General features: G+C 38.7%; 1 protein-coding gene across 4 annotated transcripts in view; it reads right to left on the reverse strand.

Moving 5' to 3' along the window:
• LOC145999704 (uncharacterized) overlaps positions 1-21,877 on the reverse strand; it is a 114,745-nt gene that overhangs the window by 58,274 nt on the left and 34,594 nt on the right. For 3 of the 4 annotated variants that reach the window (XM_083136966.1, XM_083136965.1, XM_083136967.1), the window contains one exon: positions 8,263-8,423. In XM_083136966.1, coding sequence (XP_082993092.1) covers positions 8,263-8,423 — 161 coding nt within the window. Of the gene's footprint in view, positions 1-8,262; positions 8,424-21,877 lie in introns of those variants that run through there. The other variant, XM_083136964.1, reaches the window with a different exon arrangement.

Here is a 21,877-nt window from a genome sequence, read left to right on the forward strand (position 1 = left end):
GAGTAGCCGGACTAGCCGGGATAGGGGCCGGGGGCGGCGGTGGTTTCACTTGAGGTGCCGGAAGTCGACGCCCTTTCGGAAAAGTGGTGGTACATCGATTTGGAGTATTTGCTTGTTGTTTCGTACCAGAGGAGAAAGGGACTGGGGGAAGAGGGGGTGGTGGGGGAATAACTGTTGTCTCCGGGGCATGTGAAATTGATTGTAAAGCAAACTGTAAAGGGGAACTGATAGAAGGTTTCTTTAATCGTTTTTGGGGTGTTGTGACACGTGATTGGGGGGAACAACAGCAAGATATAATTAATAATACCAATAAAATAAGTATGCCGATAAAAGCTATCACGATGGATGCGATAATAGCGTAATGAGCGGGAGACATCTTGTGGTAGGAGTCTGAAATGAGAAAAGAAAGGGTAGTTGAGTGATAATAGAACGAACTAAGTGATTACGAGACATTTCCGTCTGTAATATGTGTAAATGTCGTATATAAAAATAATTGCAAGAATTTTACATGTATTGTGGGCAAAGGATTAAGCGCCTTCAGTTCCCTGCTAACCAAAAAAAATAATTGAAAAATAAGTGAAAAAGAATAAGTAATAGATTTATATGAAAGTTCATGTAAAAAGAGAGTAGGTTTTAATTTCATGGGATATGAGGTATACCATGTTGTATGCTATTAATAATTGAACTACAAAATTAAAGGAGAGAGTGGGAACATTTGCCTATATTTATTATATGCTTTGTTAACATATTTAGTGCATTGCAGCTTTCAAAGAAGCAGTTCGTGTTACATCTAAGCGTAAATAAAAAAATTTGCTATGGCCAAAAGCCAAAAGTTCAGCAAGTTCTACGCAGTTAATTTGTTCTTTAAATCGTTCATCTTGTTCTATCTTAGTTCTTTCTTTCTTTATTTCTTTGTACTTTTTTTTTCATTTGAGTGTATATGTACCAGCAAATGGGAAAAAAAATGTTTGCTAGTTAGAACCATAAACGCGCTAAGTACTTATGAGTCAAATGAGCTAAGTGATATGTTCCGACTATTACTATGCGTATAATCGCAAATTATAAAATAACATTAAAATATCATGAGAAATTAATTATTAGGCAAGGGATATATTATAAATGTTCCGACGATTGAGATAGCATTCTGTAATCCTGGGCTTGTTAAAAATAAATATGAGTTCGTTCTGATGCAGAAGTGCAGTGCGAGCACGGGAAGTGAAGAAGGGGGGGGGGGGATAAGCATGGGAAAATGCTGGATCATGGAATGTTAGCATGTGCAATGTACGTAGCGAGGAGGCTAAAGAGAGTGATAACGGAGTGGAGTGTTAATGAACGTTAGTGTATATGTTAGTGGGGTTTTTATGGCACTAGTCGTAGCGGGCTTTGAGCCTAGAGACTGTAATCGTGTCAGATTTTTCTTTGTTTCTGCCGTCGATGAAAGTAACTTCATAGGAATTCTCGTTAACTTTTCGAAGAATAGTTCCTTTGTACTTATAAGAGGACGCAAAAGCTTTTGACACGCCGGGAATCGGAGTGGCATCTAGAATCCACACATGTTTGCCTGGTGAGTACTGTATTTGCCTAGAAGTGCGGTCTGTGTACTGTTTCTGTTGTTTGAAACGTTTGTGTAAGTTGTCATGAGCGGTCTTACGTATGGATGTCAGGAGTTCAAGTCTTTGTGCGTTCGTCTGGGAGATATTGTCAGGGTTCGAAGGAAGGACTGCGTCTGCTAGGATCCTTGGGTTGTAGCCACACAAAGTAAAATACGGGCTCTGGAGTGAGCCAGAATGGATTGTAATGTTGTGGCTGAACGTGGCACTAGCTAAATAGTCACACCACGAAACCTTCTTCTCCAACACAAAAACTCTCATGTCTTTCTTTAAATAGCTAAATGAACTCTCAACTAGCCCATACGTGAAATGTGCACAAGTGTCTACATATTTTAGTTGTACGCCTGTAATATTAGCTAACTCCCGTAAAAGTAAACTTGAATTGGGTGTTGAGCGATCTAAATAGATCGTTTCCAGGAGGCCATGGACTAGAAAGACTTTCTCAACTAGAGCTGTTGCTATGTTTTGTGCATCATGATTAGCCAAAAGAGCTGTAATGATGTATCTAGTACAACTATCAGTACAACTACTGATAGAAAATATTTGTATTTGTGCATTTTAGTAGAGACTAAAGGTCCACAGACGTCAAGATGAATTTGTTGAAAAGGAATTTGGGCAGGTTGAAATGTCTGTAGATTATGGGGACCATAATTTTTGGTTTTGTATTAGAATTTTAGAGTTAATTTATAATATATAATATAAGGGAAATTTATATTAATTGTGGGCTTCCCTTATGTTGTATATTGTAAGTTAACTCTGGGATTCTAATACGAGACCAAGAATTATTATGTAAAATGTTTAAGTTGATTGTTTTAAAAATAGGAGTGATGTTATTTATTTGAATTAAAGGTGTTTTAAGAAGTAAATGAAATGATCTACTACTAGCTTTGTAATTAATTAAATATATTTTGGTTAAAGAATAAAATAATTTTATGTTTGTTTTGTAAAGTGAATTTTTAAAATTGGGGTGATGTTGAATAAATGTACGGAGCCAATTAGGAGTTAAAATATGATGAGATATTTTTTTTGAAGTGCTTGTGTTTGTGCCTTTTCCCTGGTGTATTTTCAGTTGCTTACATGCCTGGGACATAAGGCGGCACTCTGTACCGCATGCAGGAATGTTTCCTACCCTAAATCATGGCACGTCAGTCGAATGTGGAGGAAGAAAGAACAATAAATGGACGGTTCGTTGTTCAGAATTCAAATTGTTTGCATGCAGAAAACTATTGCAGTACCCATATGAAATATCAGAGACGTCAAAATAACGATATTGAAAACTGACAATATTCAGTTCCTTCTATAATCTCATAAAAGCAGGAGAAATACAAGGGTCGTTCAAGGTTGACAGGGATTTTCGTACGTAAAAAATCGAGGAATAGCCGGATCATGATGAAACGTGCAGGTGATGTAATGTATTCCTTCGCGAGTAACTAGCGCCCGGCATGACGTATTTCGCACATGCACAGCAGTTGCAGCGAACATGGCGGCAAGCAGTGTGTCTGTGGCTGTGGAGCAGCGGTGTGTAATCAAATTTCTCGTGAAGGAGAAAGTGAAACCAGCTGAGATTTTCAGACGATTGCAAGCACAGTACGGTGAACAAACGATGTTGCGGACAAGAGTGTACGAATGGTGTGAGCAGTTTCGCGAAGGACGGGAGCTGGTGACAAATGAAGCGAATGGACACATTCGCCCGACTGCAGTCACACCAATGACTTCTGGGACATGAAGGGCGTTATCCATGTGGATTTTCTGGACAAAGGGAGCACGATTAATGCCCAGTATTACTCCACATTGTTGAGTGGTGCTGTACGAAAGTCCATTCGCAAGAAAAGACCTGGGATGTTGTCTGGAAATGTCATTCTTCTCCATGACAATGCCCGCCCTCACACGGCCAATGTGACAACAACAACTCTGGCCGACATGCACTGGGAAGTTCTGCCCCATCCCCCCTACAGTCTGGATTTAGCCCCCAGTGATTATCATTTGTTTGCACCCCTTAAAGACCATCTGGGGGGGAAGAAATTCACGACAGACGAAGCACTGCAGAGCGATGTCCTCCAGTGGCTACGACAACAACCAAGTTCTTTCTACGCCAAAGGAATTCGGGAGCTGCCAGAACGATGGCAACGGTGCCTCGGTGTGCACGGAGAATACTTTGAAAAACTGACATAGTTTGGTGTTTCTTCTGCTACCTATTTCCTCTGCAGAAATAAAAGTCCCGGTCAACCTTGAACGACCCTTGTATATTGTACATTCCTGGCTTTTTGTGCGAGTCAGTAAGAATTTTGGAACATATAGTTTCTTTCTTAGTCCATGTAAGTTCAATGAGTTTTCAAGAAAACTTTCAAAATTTTGTGAACAATTAGTTCCTTCATTATATGGTAAAGCTTTATTATTTTTAGAAAATGTTTTGGTGTCCGTTTGTTATTCAACAACAAACTTTCTCATTCTTAAGTAGTTTATTTCCATTAATAGCTACTAAAAATGTTCGAATGTTCATACACCTATATTTCACCTGATTTCCATTAAGTGCTAGTGTACTTTAACATTGATTTGCATCTACAAATTCATGTAAATAACATTGGTTTTGATACTGTGCTACTTTGAAGATGCAGATGACCGGGGGGGGGGGGGATAAATAATAATATTATGATTATGTATAGTAATCCTATTCATGACAAAGGTTCTATATTAGCATGCAATGTTAATTGGACATTATCCACTATCTAGTGCTCTTACCTATACTTATTCTAACACTGTTTTGAGAGAGCACCTCTTTTGTCTTCAGGTAAACATTATTTTCCCACAGAATTCAGTAGAACAACATATGTAACAGTACTATGCAATGAACCACATTAGAAATTAGGAAAAGCAAAGCAGCCTTCGTAGCTATGGCCCGCCCAGAGCCCTATAAGTCATAACTAGGGGGTGAATTTATATGCATTAAAAAAGGACAAAACATGCATCTAAATATGCATTCAAAACAGGCAAAATATGCATCATAAATTTTAAAAACGTCCTGAAATTGTGTAAAACAATCTATATATGCTGTTTGACTGCACCAATACCCTCCCACTTCCTGGGTAACATGCTACTGCTCACATAAGTAAAGGATTTGAAGCAATTCCCACCCGTAGGCCCATATTTCGAGCATAGTTGGCTAACGTAATTGCTCAGCATTGACAGTGAAAAAATTGCATTTCTTTCATTTGTATTTTTACAGATAAAGACTGTTTACAAACCAGAAATTTATGACTACTTGTTTTGGCTTATTTTAGCTTTTTGTCCAAAATGACAGGTTTATCATGCACTAGTTATTAACAGCTAAACAATAGTAAAAATACTCTCCCTTACATGTAAAATCTGTAAAAGAAATGAATAAAGTTGCACAGATACCCACAACAACTAGTCTTTTGCAGTCAAAACAATATGGTTGAGCTACACTGTTGCACAAGGTTTACAAAGCCATAAAATCCTGGCCCAAACTAAAAGGACCAATTTCCTACTCCAATATTCTTACATAGGGAATGCATGAACAAAAGTTAGTAGTAATAAAATAAATCAGAACAAAAGGAAACCTACTCTTTCAACGTTGACTTTGAATGCCATCGTGGCTGTGTTCTGATTTCCAAAAAAATCGCCAGAAATTCGAAGAATGAACTAGTACCTCCCTGCTGCAGAAGAGAACTTCAAACTTTGAAAGAGCCATGCTTAGTTCTTATGACATAGAAGGAGGGACCCATGCTGTTCATGGTGGAATTGTGGCCATGACAAATGGTAAGAAAGACCTCTTAGATGGCACAGTGGTTGCGTCGTCGCCTTGTATCAAGGGGTCCCGGGTTCGATACCCGGTGGAGTCACATAGTGGTTCGGATCCCACTTTAAACTGTGGACTTTTAAAAAGTGGACTTAAAACAACAACGTTCTAAGTCCACTTTTTATGCACAGTAAGGCTAATTGGGACTGGACCTACAGTTAAAAGTGGGATCCGAACCACTATGTGCCTCTAACGGGTATCGAACCTGGGACCCCCCTTGATTACAAGGTGTCGACGCAACCACTGCGCCAGCGGGGAAGCCCTCAAAAATCATCAAATGGTAATAAGTTATGTGTGTGACAATATTTCCATGTAAAGCATAAAAATGTTTCTGATAGCTAAGATATTAATTTAATACTTAAATGCTCAGAGCATATCGTCTGTCCACTGCAAGCAGATATAAACAGACGCACGTAGTGAGAGAGCTTCTATACTAAAGCAGGGTGGGAGTTGATTTCATGTACCTTATCTTAAAAATAAGCTGACGTCAGAATAATTGAATCAAGTTCGAACTTAGTCAAATTATTTTGTTTATGTTCACTTTGTTCTTACAGTGGGTGGAGAATAGTACACACTGCAGTATTTTAAATATTTCCAGGTCAGAAAAGGGAGGTACCAGCAAATTCATTGGAAACATAAGCATATAATGTAGGCATTAGCAGGGATTGGGTGCCAAAAGTGGAGGGGCAAGGACAGTTTACTTGGTCTGGGTAGACAAAGCTTAGCAGAAGCCATAGTGCGGCAGAAAAACATGGTGGTGGGGAAAGGGTGGGTGGGCAACTGCCCCTATGTGCCTTTAATTGCTGCTGCTGTATGTAGCATCCCCCCAAAGGGATGGACAGTTGCAATCAGGAGAAATACCCCCTTTATCCCCCCAAAAACAAATACCACTCAGACACAGGCACTCACACAGATTTACGAAGATAACATATCAAAAGCTAACCAACAAATAACGCCACACTGCTGCTACCACGGGCACCTGGAACTGTGCGACTCATTTCTTTTTGGTGTAGGTGATTGGGGGAGATTCGTTTCATTGATCTTTGCAACTACTGCAGTCTCCAGTTATTGGATGCTCTTGACCCAACTACTGCAATGTAGGTTAATATTCCCACAAAGGACAAGAAAATGAAAGAGGCAATCTTGAAATAAACGATTGCATTAAATTACTTCAAATATATGCAAAAAACATGAACATTAAGCTCAAATATGCACTAACCCCTCAAATATGCATTTATATGCACCATAAAACCTTGTCAGAGTGCTCCCAATCAAGTAAAATGAACGAATCCATTGAAAGCATATGCATTTTCCCCAAGGAAAAAAACATGAAAATATGGAAAAATCTGCCCCTCAGTCATAACAGGGTAGAATTCAAGCCAATATGGTCCCCTCTCCTGAAAATATTAGAAATTGTATTGTAGTAAAATCACAGGGCTGCTGTTGTGTTGTTCCCCACCACCAATTCGAAGAAATTTGTTCACTTGAGCATGAGAGAGCACTACTCAAAATGTAGCGTTAGAATAGAATAAGTAAAGTTAGAAGCACTAGACAATGGATAACATCCAATTAACATTGCGTGCTAATTAATCTTATTGACCTAATAATTTAAAACTTTAAAAAATATGATTATTGTAAGACACTTGTTACAGACCCCTCTCGAAATATGTATAGTTTTTGGATACATGCCTGCATATGCATGCTATAAAATAACAGTTGGAAACATGGCCCTGGTATAGAGCAGTTTAGTTAGCTGAAGGCACTTTCAGATAACCTCAAATCAAACAGTGGAACATTTATTTTATATTCCCGAATTTCAATTTTTTCTGTATAATACATTTCATCTTGCATATTCCAACAACAAAACATGAGAATATTTCTTGTATTTTACATTTTAAGTCTTTAACTTTAAGTATCTAAAAAAACTTAAGTCCCACTGTATATTTCTGATCAGTCAATCCTGAAATAAATTAGGGATGGACTGATATGAATTTTTTGCAAACACTGGTAAAGCACCTACATGAAATTTACCAACACTGACAATATCCGAATCTCATAAAATTGCAAACGACCCTTAAAAAAATAAACAAATATAACATCTTTCATTAATGCACCTGAACCCTGATTTTATATTTCCCCACATCACATTTCAATTTTTTGTCCCAGAATTTCCCCACATTATAAGGTTTTTCATACTGAAAAACAATTGATTGATTTGCTTTATTTTACTTCACTTTTGTGCCACTTTTGGCTACTTGCGAAGCAATCAGACTAATCGGGTCTGAACCTACAGTTTAAAGTGGAAACCGAACCACTATATGTCTCCATCGGGTATAGAACCCGGGATCCCCATGATTACAAGGCGACAACGTTACCGCTACGCCATCGGGGACGTTCCAAATCGTAGAGTTATATAATATACCACGCCACAGTAATTCCTACCCAATGAAGAATCAGCTGTATTCCCAGGGTTATTGTGATATTGTCTATAGTGGTTATATATAAAGATGGGGATGAGTGATGATATGATGAATGGACACTCACACCCATTCCCAGGCTGGGATTCGAACCCAGGACCCCCGGCATAGTAGTATGATGTGCTAACCACTCCACCATGGGGGTCAGCATCTTGAAAAACGAAAAATTAAGGTTCCAATAAGAGGCACGATAAACACACTGTGGTAACAGCTTCAAGAGCAAGCCTTCTCCTACAGCATCCCCAGAAAGAACGCCGCCATCTGCATACATGCATTCATACAATATATCCACATTTTATTAATTAACTAGAGCACATGTTTTCACAGAAAAATACAGGAATTCATATTCTTAAATTACCTTCTCGGCTTCTTGCCTGTATTTGCCCTCTAACTTTGGCAGCCATTGCTGTATGTGATGATAGTCAACTGTCAACATGGATATCTGCCACTCCTTATCTTGGCACTGCAATCCAACATTCTGCTTTGCACTGTTCTCATCATTCAATTTTTCCTGCAATGCTAAAAATAAAATAAAAATAAATAAGAATAAGAATAATAATTAATGTAGGTATTAATTTCTGTATGCACAGAAGGATTCAAATGTACAAAAATGTCACACATATTCTTACCTAGACTACTATTTTGCATCCCTGTTTGGTGGACAGGTATCTTTTCTTTAAGGAGAGTTTCCTCTTAATATGTGAACCAGCAGGGACTCTAACTTTCTTTCTTGTAATACACACGCTTGCAGTCTTCACATTATTCCAATAGCTTATTTCATGTGGGAAACCAGGTACACACACATACATATGTTTGGCCACCTTTTTTGGTACTGAAGGGTTATTTTTTTTTTTGACTCATGTAGCCACTGACTGTGAATAACGACCAAGTTTTAACTTCTTATGTAAATAATTTATAGCGAATAAACCTCAATATATCAAAAGGGAAATTGGCATTATGATGATTTGAAGAAATACCTGTCTATTGCAAATTGTCACTGATATATTTCCACAGAACTTCAGATACTGCAATTTTTTTTTAACCTTGGGACAAACGTAAAAAATGTATGGGAGTGTAAGTTGAAGGTGCGAGGTGTAAATCACATAAATACAAAACATAACTCTATACAAACTATATCACTCAAGCAGGGAGGCGGATGAAATCAGTTTCCTCATGTACCAAATCAATGAACCTCTCTCAAGCACATGACTTTCAGTACTAAACTACAGTGAAGCCATTCAGGCACAACTTTAAATGTAAAGTTGCATATTGCTAAATGGGTGTTCAGAAGTAATTTTTGGAAATCTGCATTTACAGAGTTGCAGAAGATGAAAGATGTAACTGTTTCAGACATGGGAACATGCAGCAGATCCCTTTGCCAGCTAAGGACCTGCAAAATGTTTTTTGTTGTTCCCTTCTTGACACATGACAGGCAGTGTGTAATGAGGTACAGGGCAAAAAGCTTCAGGCTATCAAGCCCACCGCTAGTGCTTGGCGTTTCTTGTCCTGTCCCTGCCCCCTAGAAGAAGTCATCTCAACACGGCTTTGAATCAGACACAACCATCTTATACATTGTCATTTGCTCCAAGGGCTGAACCCTCCACTGTGCCATACATGTAACATTGGCCAAGGAGAATGTGCCGATTTTATTTATCTCAGACAGGGTTTCGACCTTATCAACAATTTGTCATCCATGTTGGGAGACAATGTCAGTGTTTAAGCCAATCTTTTTAGCTTTTTGAGAAGAGCAGGCCTTTTGCACAGTTTCTGAGGTAATTTCAAGATTACCACACCTTTTTTTTTTTGTGTGTGTTGGGTTTGTCCTATGCAGGTCCCTTTACAACTTGCATCTGTAACTTTTCTCAAGGGACTCTTTACACACCTTTTTTAATTTTAAGATATGGCTTTTAAAAAGGGGATTTTCCCCCGTATACACTGAAGGGTCCAAATTGGCCATACGTGCCAATTTACCCAAAAATTTTAAATCAATCAAGATCAGTGTGTTACATGGTCCTGGTTTCAGATCTCACCACAAAATTACCTAAAATAATGTGTTTTTCCTTGCAATGTAGATGTAGAACATGCATAATATACACAATTTGCTCAAGGAAGAAAGTTTCTAAATCTGACATTTTCAAAATTCAATTCACATAAATTTCACAGAATGTTCCTTGGGAATGCTTTCTTCATTACAGTTTTATGTTTTTGTTGAAAGGTGTTGCAACTCCTTCGACCTCTCCTTTCATGTGTCAGTGTGTGGAATGATGAATCACCTCAATTAAAATAAAACAAATATCTACTTGTTGTGCAGCAACAATGCCATTCAATGAAGGTAACAATGATTCGCAGACTAACAGTATCCATGGATAATGACAAAAATCTTCCCTAGTGATGCTGCAAGAAAGGCAACACCTGACATTACAAAAACTTCATAATCGAACTTAAAAAAAGAAGTGCAAAGGGCAGAGAAAGGTAAGACACACCTTTTTGGAGGAAAGGGGGGGAGGGGCAAACTGCAGCCAAAAGTATATGCTGGGATTAGTATTAGCATAAAACTGGTGGAAACCTACAGGTGTTGTAAAGACAAAATCACAATGTCGTTTTGAAGGCTAAACAACTAGTTTTCAACAGGGGTGTTATCAAATGATGACCCAGGGTGAGCTCAGGTGATCGTGAAATATTCTCAGCTAATATTCCTGCCCATTCAAATAAATTACAGGATAAATTTTCATAATAAGTGATACAGTGTGTTTGAAAAATCACTTATAACATGAAAACCATAAGGGATATTTACAAAGGGTTTTCTGCATTATGAAGCCTCATCCATTGTGGTATTTTTCACTGACAGACAACAACTGTTCTAAGAGAAATGCTACAACAGTCTGGGGTCCCTCAGATGTGCTTCGTGGGGAGTTGTAAATCATTTATAAGATTTTCATTTTTTAAAAAAAATCTTGAGGTTTCTAGTTTTTCCAGGTTCGTGGGAAGCCACATTCTTAATTTCTTGTTTAACCATGGCAATAAAAATGTACATCGAACTGAAAATACAGTAAAAATTCGTTAATCTGGACTAATTGGGGAGGGGGGGATAAGTTGACCGGTTTAACGAAATTCCAGATTAACTTAAATAACCTAAAAGAACAATAGAAAGTGCATTAAAACTCAGTTTATAGCAACAAAACACATTTATTATGGTGTATTTAATGGGCACAGGCCTAAATACACTATATAGAACAGTAAAATGTAAAGTAATACTGTACATACAATGCAGTATGAGGGTATTCCTGTGTCAATGCAGCTTCTTTCGAAAGATTCTGCTTCTTTTTCCTGTCTGGATTAAGCGAAGACAGGATTAACGTGGTTTTACTGTATAATAAATGTATATACAGTGGAACGTCGATTTTATGTTTTTCAGGGAACCAAGCAGAAAAAACTAAAATATGCAGTAAAATGTAAAATCGAGGAAAATTTAATAACACTTTGCTATGTTGGCACCATCAAGAGTGAAAGATATTGTGCTAAAGTGTAAAATCCGGGAACATAAAATAGGGGTTCTAACTGTACTAGGATTTACATGCAGGTGGGTAATCAAACTGTTTTCTGTTATCAAACAGAGCAACTGTATCCCAAGTCTCCTCTTGACAGCAGAATATCTCCAGAGAAGGAGAGCAGAGACGAAAGCTGCAGAAATGATCATCGGAGAAGAGGGGCCTTCCCAGACATACAGAGTACACGTTCTCGGGCTACAAAGAAAGGGAGAAAGGATTATTCTTCAGAACCGGTTCTAGTGTGCTCTGATGAATTCCATGAAGAGAATAAGAAGAGAAACAGGACAGGGAAGATGGAAGAAGTGCCGATAACAGTTTCTTCTATTTGAAAACAGAGCAACTTCACTGCTAGTGATGGATTCATCTCTGGAACAAGCAGTCTGCTTGTCACATGGAAACAGACACCTTACCAAGCTGTAAGCCGTCCAGAAGAGAGTGATGCCTGAAGTTCACTCAAATCCTCCTCGTACGTGGATGGAGGCAAAAGCGTGCTTTCTCTCATGGAATAAACATGCCAACACCACACTCACTGACTCTCAGTGACAACCCGCAGTTTCCACGAACATCACTGTGCGTGGTTGTGCCATATTCCATGTACATCTTTACACCGTTGAATAAAAATCTGTATAAAATCAGTTTTGCAAAGTGAATGTCAATGATAATGGATTTTAAAAACAGATGCAAGGAGCTTCAAAACAAGATGAAAATTGTATTTGTAGCACTAACCAATACTAAGAAAAAGTTGTTTCGAAAAATTGATAAGAACATTTTTTGACAAATTTTAAAAAAATCTGAAAATTAATTGTGTTTAAAGCCTTTGTGCCTGCACCCTACTTAAATTTCATCACGATTGTTCGCAAAACAAAAAAAAATGACACTTTTTAATTCTCACGATGATAAAAAATAGAAGGCATACTTGAAAAAATTGGTTAGTGTAGATTAACGCAGAATTGAATAAGCTAAATTTTGATGTAACTCGTTTTTATGTAGGTCTACTGGTTAATTTTTAATTGAAATCCCATCTCGGGTATCTATAATTTTTAATCTGACATTACAGCAGACAAATACAGGAGCACATCAGAAACATTATGTCAAGTGTGTAAAAGCAGAGAACCAGAGTCACATTCAGAGTGAACATTCAAACGGACTATTAAATGATGTAATGTCACGGTCAGGTATACTGATACTATGTCTGCCCCTCAGCCTGGTGAAATCAGAGATTAAAAAGCAAAATAAATGTCAGACAAAATGATAATTTGGGTAATGTGAAGGATAGGACAGTGGGAACCCCAACATTGCCTATACAATTGAATAATAGCGATGCATCAAACAATGACTTAAGGAGTGGGGATGAAGGAATGGAACAACAGACAGAATATTTGCACCAGACATTACACTGAAGAATATGGTGGAAGCATATGGCCCGATGAGAGAGAAAGTACTTATACAAGCACCACTTAATTTCATTTCATTTATACTGTATCAACTCTTAAGAGTGTTGAATCATTTGGGTGTACAATGTTGCAAAATACTGAAAGACTTCAACACTCAGAGAAATTTCTTCCCTCTTGCCTGAAGCCTGTCTCAGGAAGTAGGATGAAGAAAAAAGACTTCAAGACTTCCTTGTTTAACGAAGGGTTGTCTTTCTTGTAAGTCAGCCAAGTTCTTGACACCAGCATTGATGCTCAAGGGAACCAGCAAAAATGCAAGGGTGAGTGAAGAAAGAAGTGAAGATAGTGAGTACATCCACAGGTCAACGGGTGTTGGAAGGCGATCATAATCATCATCCTTCGCAGTTTCCTACCTCTAGCTGGGTCAGCATAGAAGTCAAGCCTCTCCTGGTCTTCCACCATTCCTCTCTTTCCACTGTGTTCCAACCTTGTCCTCTTTTCCTAACACTCTCCACTATCTACTCTTTCCACAGACATCTGAGTCTCCCCCTTGGCCTTATTCCCACTCCTTGTGCATGGTAATTGATTGACTTAGTTTATTTTACTTTGCGTTTTGTGCCTCTTGGCTAATTTGCAAAGATGGGGATGAGTGATGAAATGGATGAATGGACATTCACAAACAACCAAGCCCGAGCGGGATTCCCGGGACCCTTGGCATCGCAGCACGGTGTGCTAACCACTTGGCCACAGGGTCTGGCCCTTGTGCATGGTAAGCTCTTACTGGTAGTCTTTCTGCATCCATCCTCTTCAACTGTCTGAACCACCTCATCTGTGGTTCACCACCCCCACTGTATGTCAGATCTCTTCATTCCTTATTCTATTCCTTCTAGTCTTCCCCAATTTACTCCTTAAAAATTTCATCTCCACTGCCTGCATCTTTCTTCTGTCTCTGTCATTGTCCAAATCTCTGCTCCATACATAATTATTGGCACAGTATGTGTTCTATATTACCTTCTTGCATTTCATAGGTACATCCCTGTTTCATATTAATCTTGATTGAGTCCACCTTCCATCTGTACTCTTCTATTTATGTCCTCATCTGTTCTTCCACTTCTCTCAATTATGCTTCCTAGATATTTGAAAATCTCCATTACCGTCAACTCTTCTGTGTCCATCTTTATTGGTACATTTCTGGCTCTGTTTCTTGTTGTTATTAGCACCTCACTCTTTTCTGCACTGAATTTCATTCTTGCTCTTCTGATTCCCTCATTCCAGCTATCAAGCAGTATCTGCACTTCTTCTTCATTGTTTCCCCATATCCGCGAGATGCAAATGAAACCACATCTACCTATTCGAAGATATATCATTCTCATCATACGGACCAGGATAAAATATCAAAACAGATAAAGTAAAAATTAAAGTGCTCCCCTGTGCTTTGCACCATGCCATGAAGGCATATAGGGGATGTGGAGTTAGGGCCCCACACTTTCTTGATCACAGCTGAAGGTTTGGGTGATGTGATCAGCACCACACCCCTGGCTGCCTTTACCCCCAGTTTCCTACAGGTACCCACTTTATACGACATTGGGTGGGCACTGGAGATGCTTGAACAGGTCGAAAAAATCTCGGTTCTCCGCCACCGGGTCTCTCGCATGGTAGTCAGACACCCTAATGACTGAGCTACCGCGGCTATATCACCAAAGAAAGGCAAGTTTTCAGAAGATGAATTACATAAACATCACACACTGAAGAGGAAAGGCATAAACTTCGAAGACAATTGCACCCCACACAGATTTTCAAGTAAAGCAATTTGTCATAACAGGATGGCTACTCTAGGACCTTGATAAAATTCAAGTATAATTCCCGGGTTTCAAGGCGAACTTTCCAAAAATTCAAGGGTACAAGCAGATGTTTTCTCTATTTCAACCTTACGTATTACCGCCTCTCACCACTCACACACACACAAATATATTGACAATATAAAGGATCTGTGCAATTCCAATTTATCCACAAATTCAAATATATATATCAGCCAATCCATGAAAAGTGGGAATTTCAAGAGAAAATTGAAAATGAAATCTACAGTAGAATTGATAATCCATATATTTTAAGAAACCAACCGACGTTTGCATTTATTGTACTTCTTTGTTTCATTTTCTTATCACAAATGAACTGTTGCCACTACGTCAAAGTTTCCATTCAAACATGTGCCAGTTAGATAGCTTGTAACAATTGAATGGAGGAAGTGAAGAAACATACTTAAGGTGGGAAATAAAGAAGCACTGTTGTAGTTTTCAACACAGCAATAATTAATTGTAAGACAATTATTTCAAACTTATTAAGATTTTATTAGTAAGTACACGATGTAACCTCCATTACAAAAATGAGTGATTAATTCATGTAAAATTGAACAAAGGTTTGTTATTTACACCAAAACGTCAGAAAATAATAATGTAGTCATAACTAATGTATGATCTAAAATAATTGATTTATAAATATAATGCTTCCTTTTAAAAAGATGTAACGGAGGTTACATGGTTACATGTATGAAATTGTAATATTACTATTTAGCTATCTGGTTATGGAAACTACTATGTTACACTATATTAAACATAACCTAAGTTAGTATGTCAGAATATATTAATAGCCAAGACAATAATGATTAGAGCCCGGATTTTAGGCAAAATGCCTATTCGTTTCCGACGCTGGTACACAAAAATTAAACACAAAAGTACACCGATCCGAAGGTTCTTAACATTGTGAACAATACTTTATGTTGCCTTTTTTTTTTGCCTATTTCACCTTACGCTGCCTTTTTCAAACATTTTTGCCTCTTTTGTCATTCCAACAAGGCATTTTTTAAAAATATATTTCTCTTCTTCTATTTGAATTTGTTTTTCAATAACCCTTGTTATTCAAATGCCACCACGTATTTAATTTACACAGCAACAATTCATGCACAAGCTTTAAATTCAATACCAGGCAGTTTGGCAACATTGCATTCATTATCGGTTTCGCAGAAACAACAACGCAACCGACTACCTTGCTGAAGCAAAACAAACGTACTTGATCTCGCGTCACGATAAGCGATTGTTGTCTCGAATTCGACTTCTTGAACAGAAATTCGTTGCCAGTTCTCTTCTGTAACTTGAAATGCAGAACCGTGCTAAAATGCCTCCCAGACAAAGTGTGCCTTTGAAAAGCAAGTTAAACCGCTATGTGTCTGAATTTGTAACTGACATCTTTTCTAGAGATTGATCGGTTCTTCTGTGTAAAGTGTGTGAGAAATCTGTGAACCACGGGAAGAAATATTTCATATCTCAACACGTGTTATCAGAGAAACATAAACCAGCTGCAAGTAGGAAGATTGGACAGAAGAAAGTACGTCAGCTTCCAGAACTTCTGACAGATCACAGTTGAAAATCCAAGTTTTCAATGGAGTTATGCAAAGGATTTATTGATGCAGGTATACTGCTGTGGAAAGTGGAAAATCAGTCTTTGAGAGCTTTCTTGCAAGTATACAAAAGAGACAATACCACGCTGAGAAAGAATTACATTGATGTGTGTTACAACAGCGTTGTTGACCGTATTCGCACTGAACTACTTGGGAAGAAGATCTGGATTTCCATAGACAAGAGCACCGACGCCACGGGAAGACACATCGCTAACGTAATTGTTGGCTCAATGGAGCACGATGAACCACCCAAGTTCTTTCTCCTAACGTCAGGAAACATGGAACGAGTCAACAGCACCACAATCACCCAGATATTCACAAATGCTTTGCATTTTCTGTGGCCAGACGGAATAACCCACAACAACGTCATCCTGTTCATCTCCAATGCAGCACCCTAAATGAAGAAGGCTGCTAAAACACTTTAAGTTTTGGGGTGTAAGGGGTGACCTTCCACATAGGTGCCCAAAAGTCAACCTCACTTCCACGTAGTGCACCCTGGACTAAAGACTAACGAGGCTCTGGCGACTGGCACTATGGCCAGTATAATTTTGTGTGTGTTGTCCTGTTTGTTGTCCTTGTGTGGGCTGAGTGCCCGTTTATGGCCTCAGCTTTTAACAGAAGTCAGAACATTTTAACATTTTTAGTTATGCAACGCTAGAGTTGTTATTTGTAATGATAAGGGGCTGGCCCCCGTATAATGTGACGGGAGCAAAATAGCCTAAGTGCTGACGCTCCCAAAATTTTAAATTCAATATCAATATCACTTTAAGTTTTATTCCCATCAATGCTGCATGTCACATACCTAGTGCACGGTCTTCATAGAATTGCCGAGGAAGTGCGACACATATTTCCTGATGTGGACAAGTTGATTTCCAGTGAAAAGAAAGTGTTCATTAAGGCCCCATCCAGAATCCAAAAATTTAAGGACACGGCACCAGGAATTTCTCTCCCTCCCCAACCAATCCTGACAAGGTGGGGCACGTGGATTTCTGCATGTGTTTGAAGTTTTTCAGTGTCTCTCCGAAGAAGAATCCTCTGCTGTACGAGATGTCAAAGAATTGCTACGTTACTGTCTTGTTCGAAGTGACTTGTCATTTATTGCAGCCCATTATACAATACTGCCACAAACAATAACTAAACTAGAGAAATCAGGAGAAACCCTTGTCTCTGCTCTCGCTACTTTCCATGAATGTGTCAACGCAATCACTTCTGTTCCTGGCCCTAAAGGCAAGTTGGTTAGTGAGAAATGTGTACGTGTTCATAATGAAAATTCTGATCTTGAGGAAATGGAGAAGATCGGCAAAATCCTAGCAGGCGACAATACTGTCATGGTTGAAATCGAGCCACCATTCATGACAGCATGCTTCAAAAATGCCCCTGTAACATCCATTGACGTGGAAATGACCTTTCGGCTATGAAGAATGTTTTGTCTGACAGAAGACAGTGTTTCACGACTGACAACTTGAAGAAAATCCTAGTTGTTATGTGCAACAAGTAAATACGTACTGGCAAAATGAGTTTTCTTAAATTTTATTGTTGCAATATCTTTGAGATGTGTGTTAATCGTTGCTAAATCTGCAAATTAAGAAAAAAAAACATTCATTGAAGCATTAATATTTTACAAATAGTCCCGTTTGAAGGCAGTGGGTATGATAAAACTCTTACTGTGTTTTCTTGTATTTGTGTTCGTTTCTTTGTTTTGGCCCAGGTAAGATTAAAAATACTACTAAGCGTATGTTGTGTTTGTTTTTGTTGTGCAGCAAGCAAATTTTTATTGACATAGGCATCCGTCACGTGCAAATGAAAAGCAACTAAGTTAGATTTTAAAAAGGAGCCATTTTGCTGGGCATCGTAAATATTGAAAGTAAAATCCGAATTGTTTAACCTACGTAACAGCAGCTCAATAACATTTACTAATTTTAGGTTAATTTGTAAATACATTTTTAAAGATTTAAGAAGAATTTAAGTCCTCTTCAATTTTCACTGCCTCTTTCTGAAACTTGACTGCCTTTTTTTCAATTTTTCGCTGCCTTTTTGCCTGCCATTTTTAATACTTTTCGGTGCCTGAACATCCGGGCTCTAGTAATGATACACTAAAACTGTCAATGTGCTTTTTGTATCCCAAGCTGATGTTGAAGAAACGTCTCGCCTATTCCTGAACAAACATTGGGAGTTTGTCAGTCATATCCTTCGAATAAGGAACTTCCATCACCTTGAAAAATTGGATGAAAATCATATTTTAGTTGCTCTGACAGCAAATAAAATACTTTGTCATATATATAAATAAATCCAGGATTAGGTAAAAAAAAAAAAGGGTATTGGGATATAGAATGTAAAATTACATGACGTTAAAAGTGTCATATAGGCACATCGTTTGCAAGGATTGTTACGACTATTATACTCACGTACGTTTATTATACTTTTTATACTGTGAATATATTTAGTGAGTAAACGCACAAATTCAGAATGTATCTGACAGCAACTTCCAACTTGAAAAAAATACAGGTTTCTTCAAGACCATATAAACATTACCTCAAAGGCGTTTTAGGTATACCAGGTGTGCCGGTTAATAATTCTTAATTGATCCGAAAGAAAACAAGTGTATCTGGGGAGAAAGATAACAAATGCTTTATTCAAAGTATGCTCCATCACTAGCTATACATTGTGCCCATCTGTCCGTCAAATTGTGGATGCCCTTCCAGAAAAATCGTTCACATTTTGAGGTGATCCAGTCAGCAAGCCATTGTTCGACATCTTCGTAATTGTTGAAGTGTTGCTGGGAAAGTGAGTGAGACATCGATGAAAACAAGTGGTAGTCCGAAGGGGCTAAGTCTGGTAAGTATGGCAGGTGGGGCAAGAATTCCTAGCCAAGTTCAGAAATGGTGTGTCTGACGCCTTTCGCTGTGTGTGATGAGGCGTTATCGTGCTGCAAAATCACTTTTCCATGTCTTGTCGCCCAATCTGGGTGCTTTTCGATCAATGCATAGTTCAAATTGATGAGCTGTAGATAGTAGTGAACGGCATTCACGGTTTCACCTGGTTTCAGAAGCTCATGGTACACCACACCCTTCTGATCCCACCAAATGCACATCATTGTCTTCCTTCTGAAGAGATTCGGTTTTGCGGTCATGTTGAAGCTTGTCCTGGGTCAACCTATGACTTTTTGCATTTTGGGTTCTCGAAGTAGATCCATTTTTCGTCCCCAGTCACTATCCGATGCAAGAAAGACTTTCTTTCATGCCGAGAAAGCAACACTTCACACACCGTTCTTCGCTTTTCCATTTGTCTGTTGTTCAGATGATGTGGGACCCATTTTCCTGCCTTCTGGATCTTTCCCATGGCATGAAGATGATCAGATATGGTTTGGCGACCAACATTTAACTTCTCTGCCAGTTGTTGTTGCGTTTGCGTATCGTCTTCGTCCAACAGTGCTTGCAATTCGGTGTCTTGGAATTTTTCCGGCTGGCCCGGGCGATCTTTGTCTTTCAAGTCGAAATCACCACTTTTGAATCGTCAAAACTAACGCACACACGCATCTTGCATTAGGACATTCTCACCGTACGTTTCCACAAGGATACAATGGCTTTCACTCACGTTTTTATTTTGATTGAACAAGAAAAGCAGGTACTTATTTGGTTTGAAGGTCAACATGTTTCCCACACAAACCCAATATCATGATCACTCGCACTCGGTTGCACATCCACGGCATTTTGACAGGTACTGTCCTGGCAACACACTGACGTAACAGTTGAGACTGTGCACCAACCCTTGCTTCCAGCGCCATCCAGCGACGAAATTAAGAATTATTAACTGGCACACCTGGTAGTGATGTCTACACTGATGATGATGATGATTATAGTAGCACATTATCTACCATACAAAAGTGTTCTTCTGACGTTTCTGGGTCATCAGTTGAAAAACCTATATCGGAATTTGATCTCACACCACAAAATATTAAGCCAGGAACATATGTTCTGGTTGATTTCAAGGTTGGCACTAAAAGTAATATTTCATATAAGTATGCAGGTATCTGTCAGACTGGCTGTGACGATGATGAAGTTGTAATGTTCTACGTCGTGTGATCATTAGTCAGCCACCACTACTCTCCCTTCATTTCATTTCATTTCATTTCATTTCGCCTCTTAGCAGCGGACTTAATATAATCGGTGCAAAATTTCTGCATGACTTCATGCACTAAGTCGTTGAATTTTAACTGCCTTTCCCCCAATATGCTTTCAATAACACACTTAAAGTCTCATTGGGCTCCATCTGGTTTACGGTACGACCACTAATCTGAATCGTCTCACTTGCACCATTGTCGCATCCGAGCGGCACTCCATCTTCTTCTTCTAGAAACTTGTCCTTTACAGTATCATTCGTCAAAGTACTTAATATCGGGTCAAATTCTATGCCCAGATTAGGCGATAAACACAAACTGACCATATCGTCACTATCCACAGGGTACACATTTCCTCCAGTTTCAACGTCAAAGGTGGTCATTTCCTCGGATGTTATTCTTGGGGCATTAGTCAAAAGCACTTGGATCCTCTGTAGCTATAGCAACGTCTCGAAATTGGGGTTCAGGATGTCCTTCCAGTTCCAATGGATAGACTCCAGCCTCCTTCATTTCCGGGTTTCTAGTCTGGGTTGACCTTTCTACGCACTCACTGGATCTTTGCATATCCTTGGCTGCGCTCAGCTGATCTTGCATCCAGGATTTAAGGTTGTCAAACTGGGAAGTTAGCTGTTGTGACAAAGTCTTGGTGGCACGAGAAATTTCGTGGCTGACGTGACCTTTTAGTCTATCTTCCATCTTGTGGATTTGCTCTTCAACCACAGTTGACATGGATGTTTCCAATTGAATCTCTCGATATAGCTCCCTTTCAGCTTGCTCGAACTGTTGATGCCAGTCTCTATACTTCTGGGAGTTGATGTTATCTAATTCTCGCTTCATTCTCAATGCCTGTCTCTCGTTATGTTCTTTATACCTCTGGTCAATGATAGCCGACTTTAAATTCAAAGGGTCGGTGTTATACACTTGTGCCGCATGATAAACACGGGAACTGCCTAGATCCATATCGTTTAGACAAGCACTTAATAAGAGTTAAAGAGGATCGTGACCAACTTGTCCAACTTTCTGAGAAAGAATGACAACAATGGGATGCGTCGCGGCTTAATACAGTGGAAGCTCAATAACTTTCCTTTTATCAAATATACTTTGAATCCCATCTTCCTCTTTTTCGTTCCATATGCTCACTAAATAAACCAAATTTGCCCTTATACATATTTTTCCAAATGATCCTTCTCCAATGCCTTGCGCTGAAGTTTAATACATTGTTGTTTAGCATCTTTATAAATAAAGTAGAAGCTCTGGAATTTCGTGATCTTGTACACAAATGGAGTTCTTTCTATATCAATGTCACGACAACAATCGGGAACATTAAGTCCTGAACTCGAAGTAAGATTTTTATTTGTGCTACGCAAATGCTTCATTTCCATTTCGAAATGAAATAGCTCTGTGCTTTTCTACTACTATGAAAGTTCAATGGTCTTGCACAATGAATCTCAACTTTAAACAAT

The sequence above is a fragment of the Lepisma saccharinum genome, chromosome 15 (genome assembly GCF_977018435.1).
Source record: "Lepisma saccharinum chromosome 15, izLepSacc3.1, whole genome shotgun sequence".
NCBI lineage: Eukaryota > Metazoa > Arthropoda > Insecta > Zygentoma > Lepismatidae > Lepisma > Lepisma saccharinum.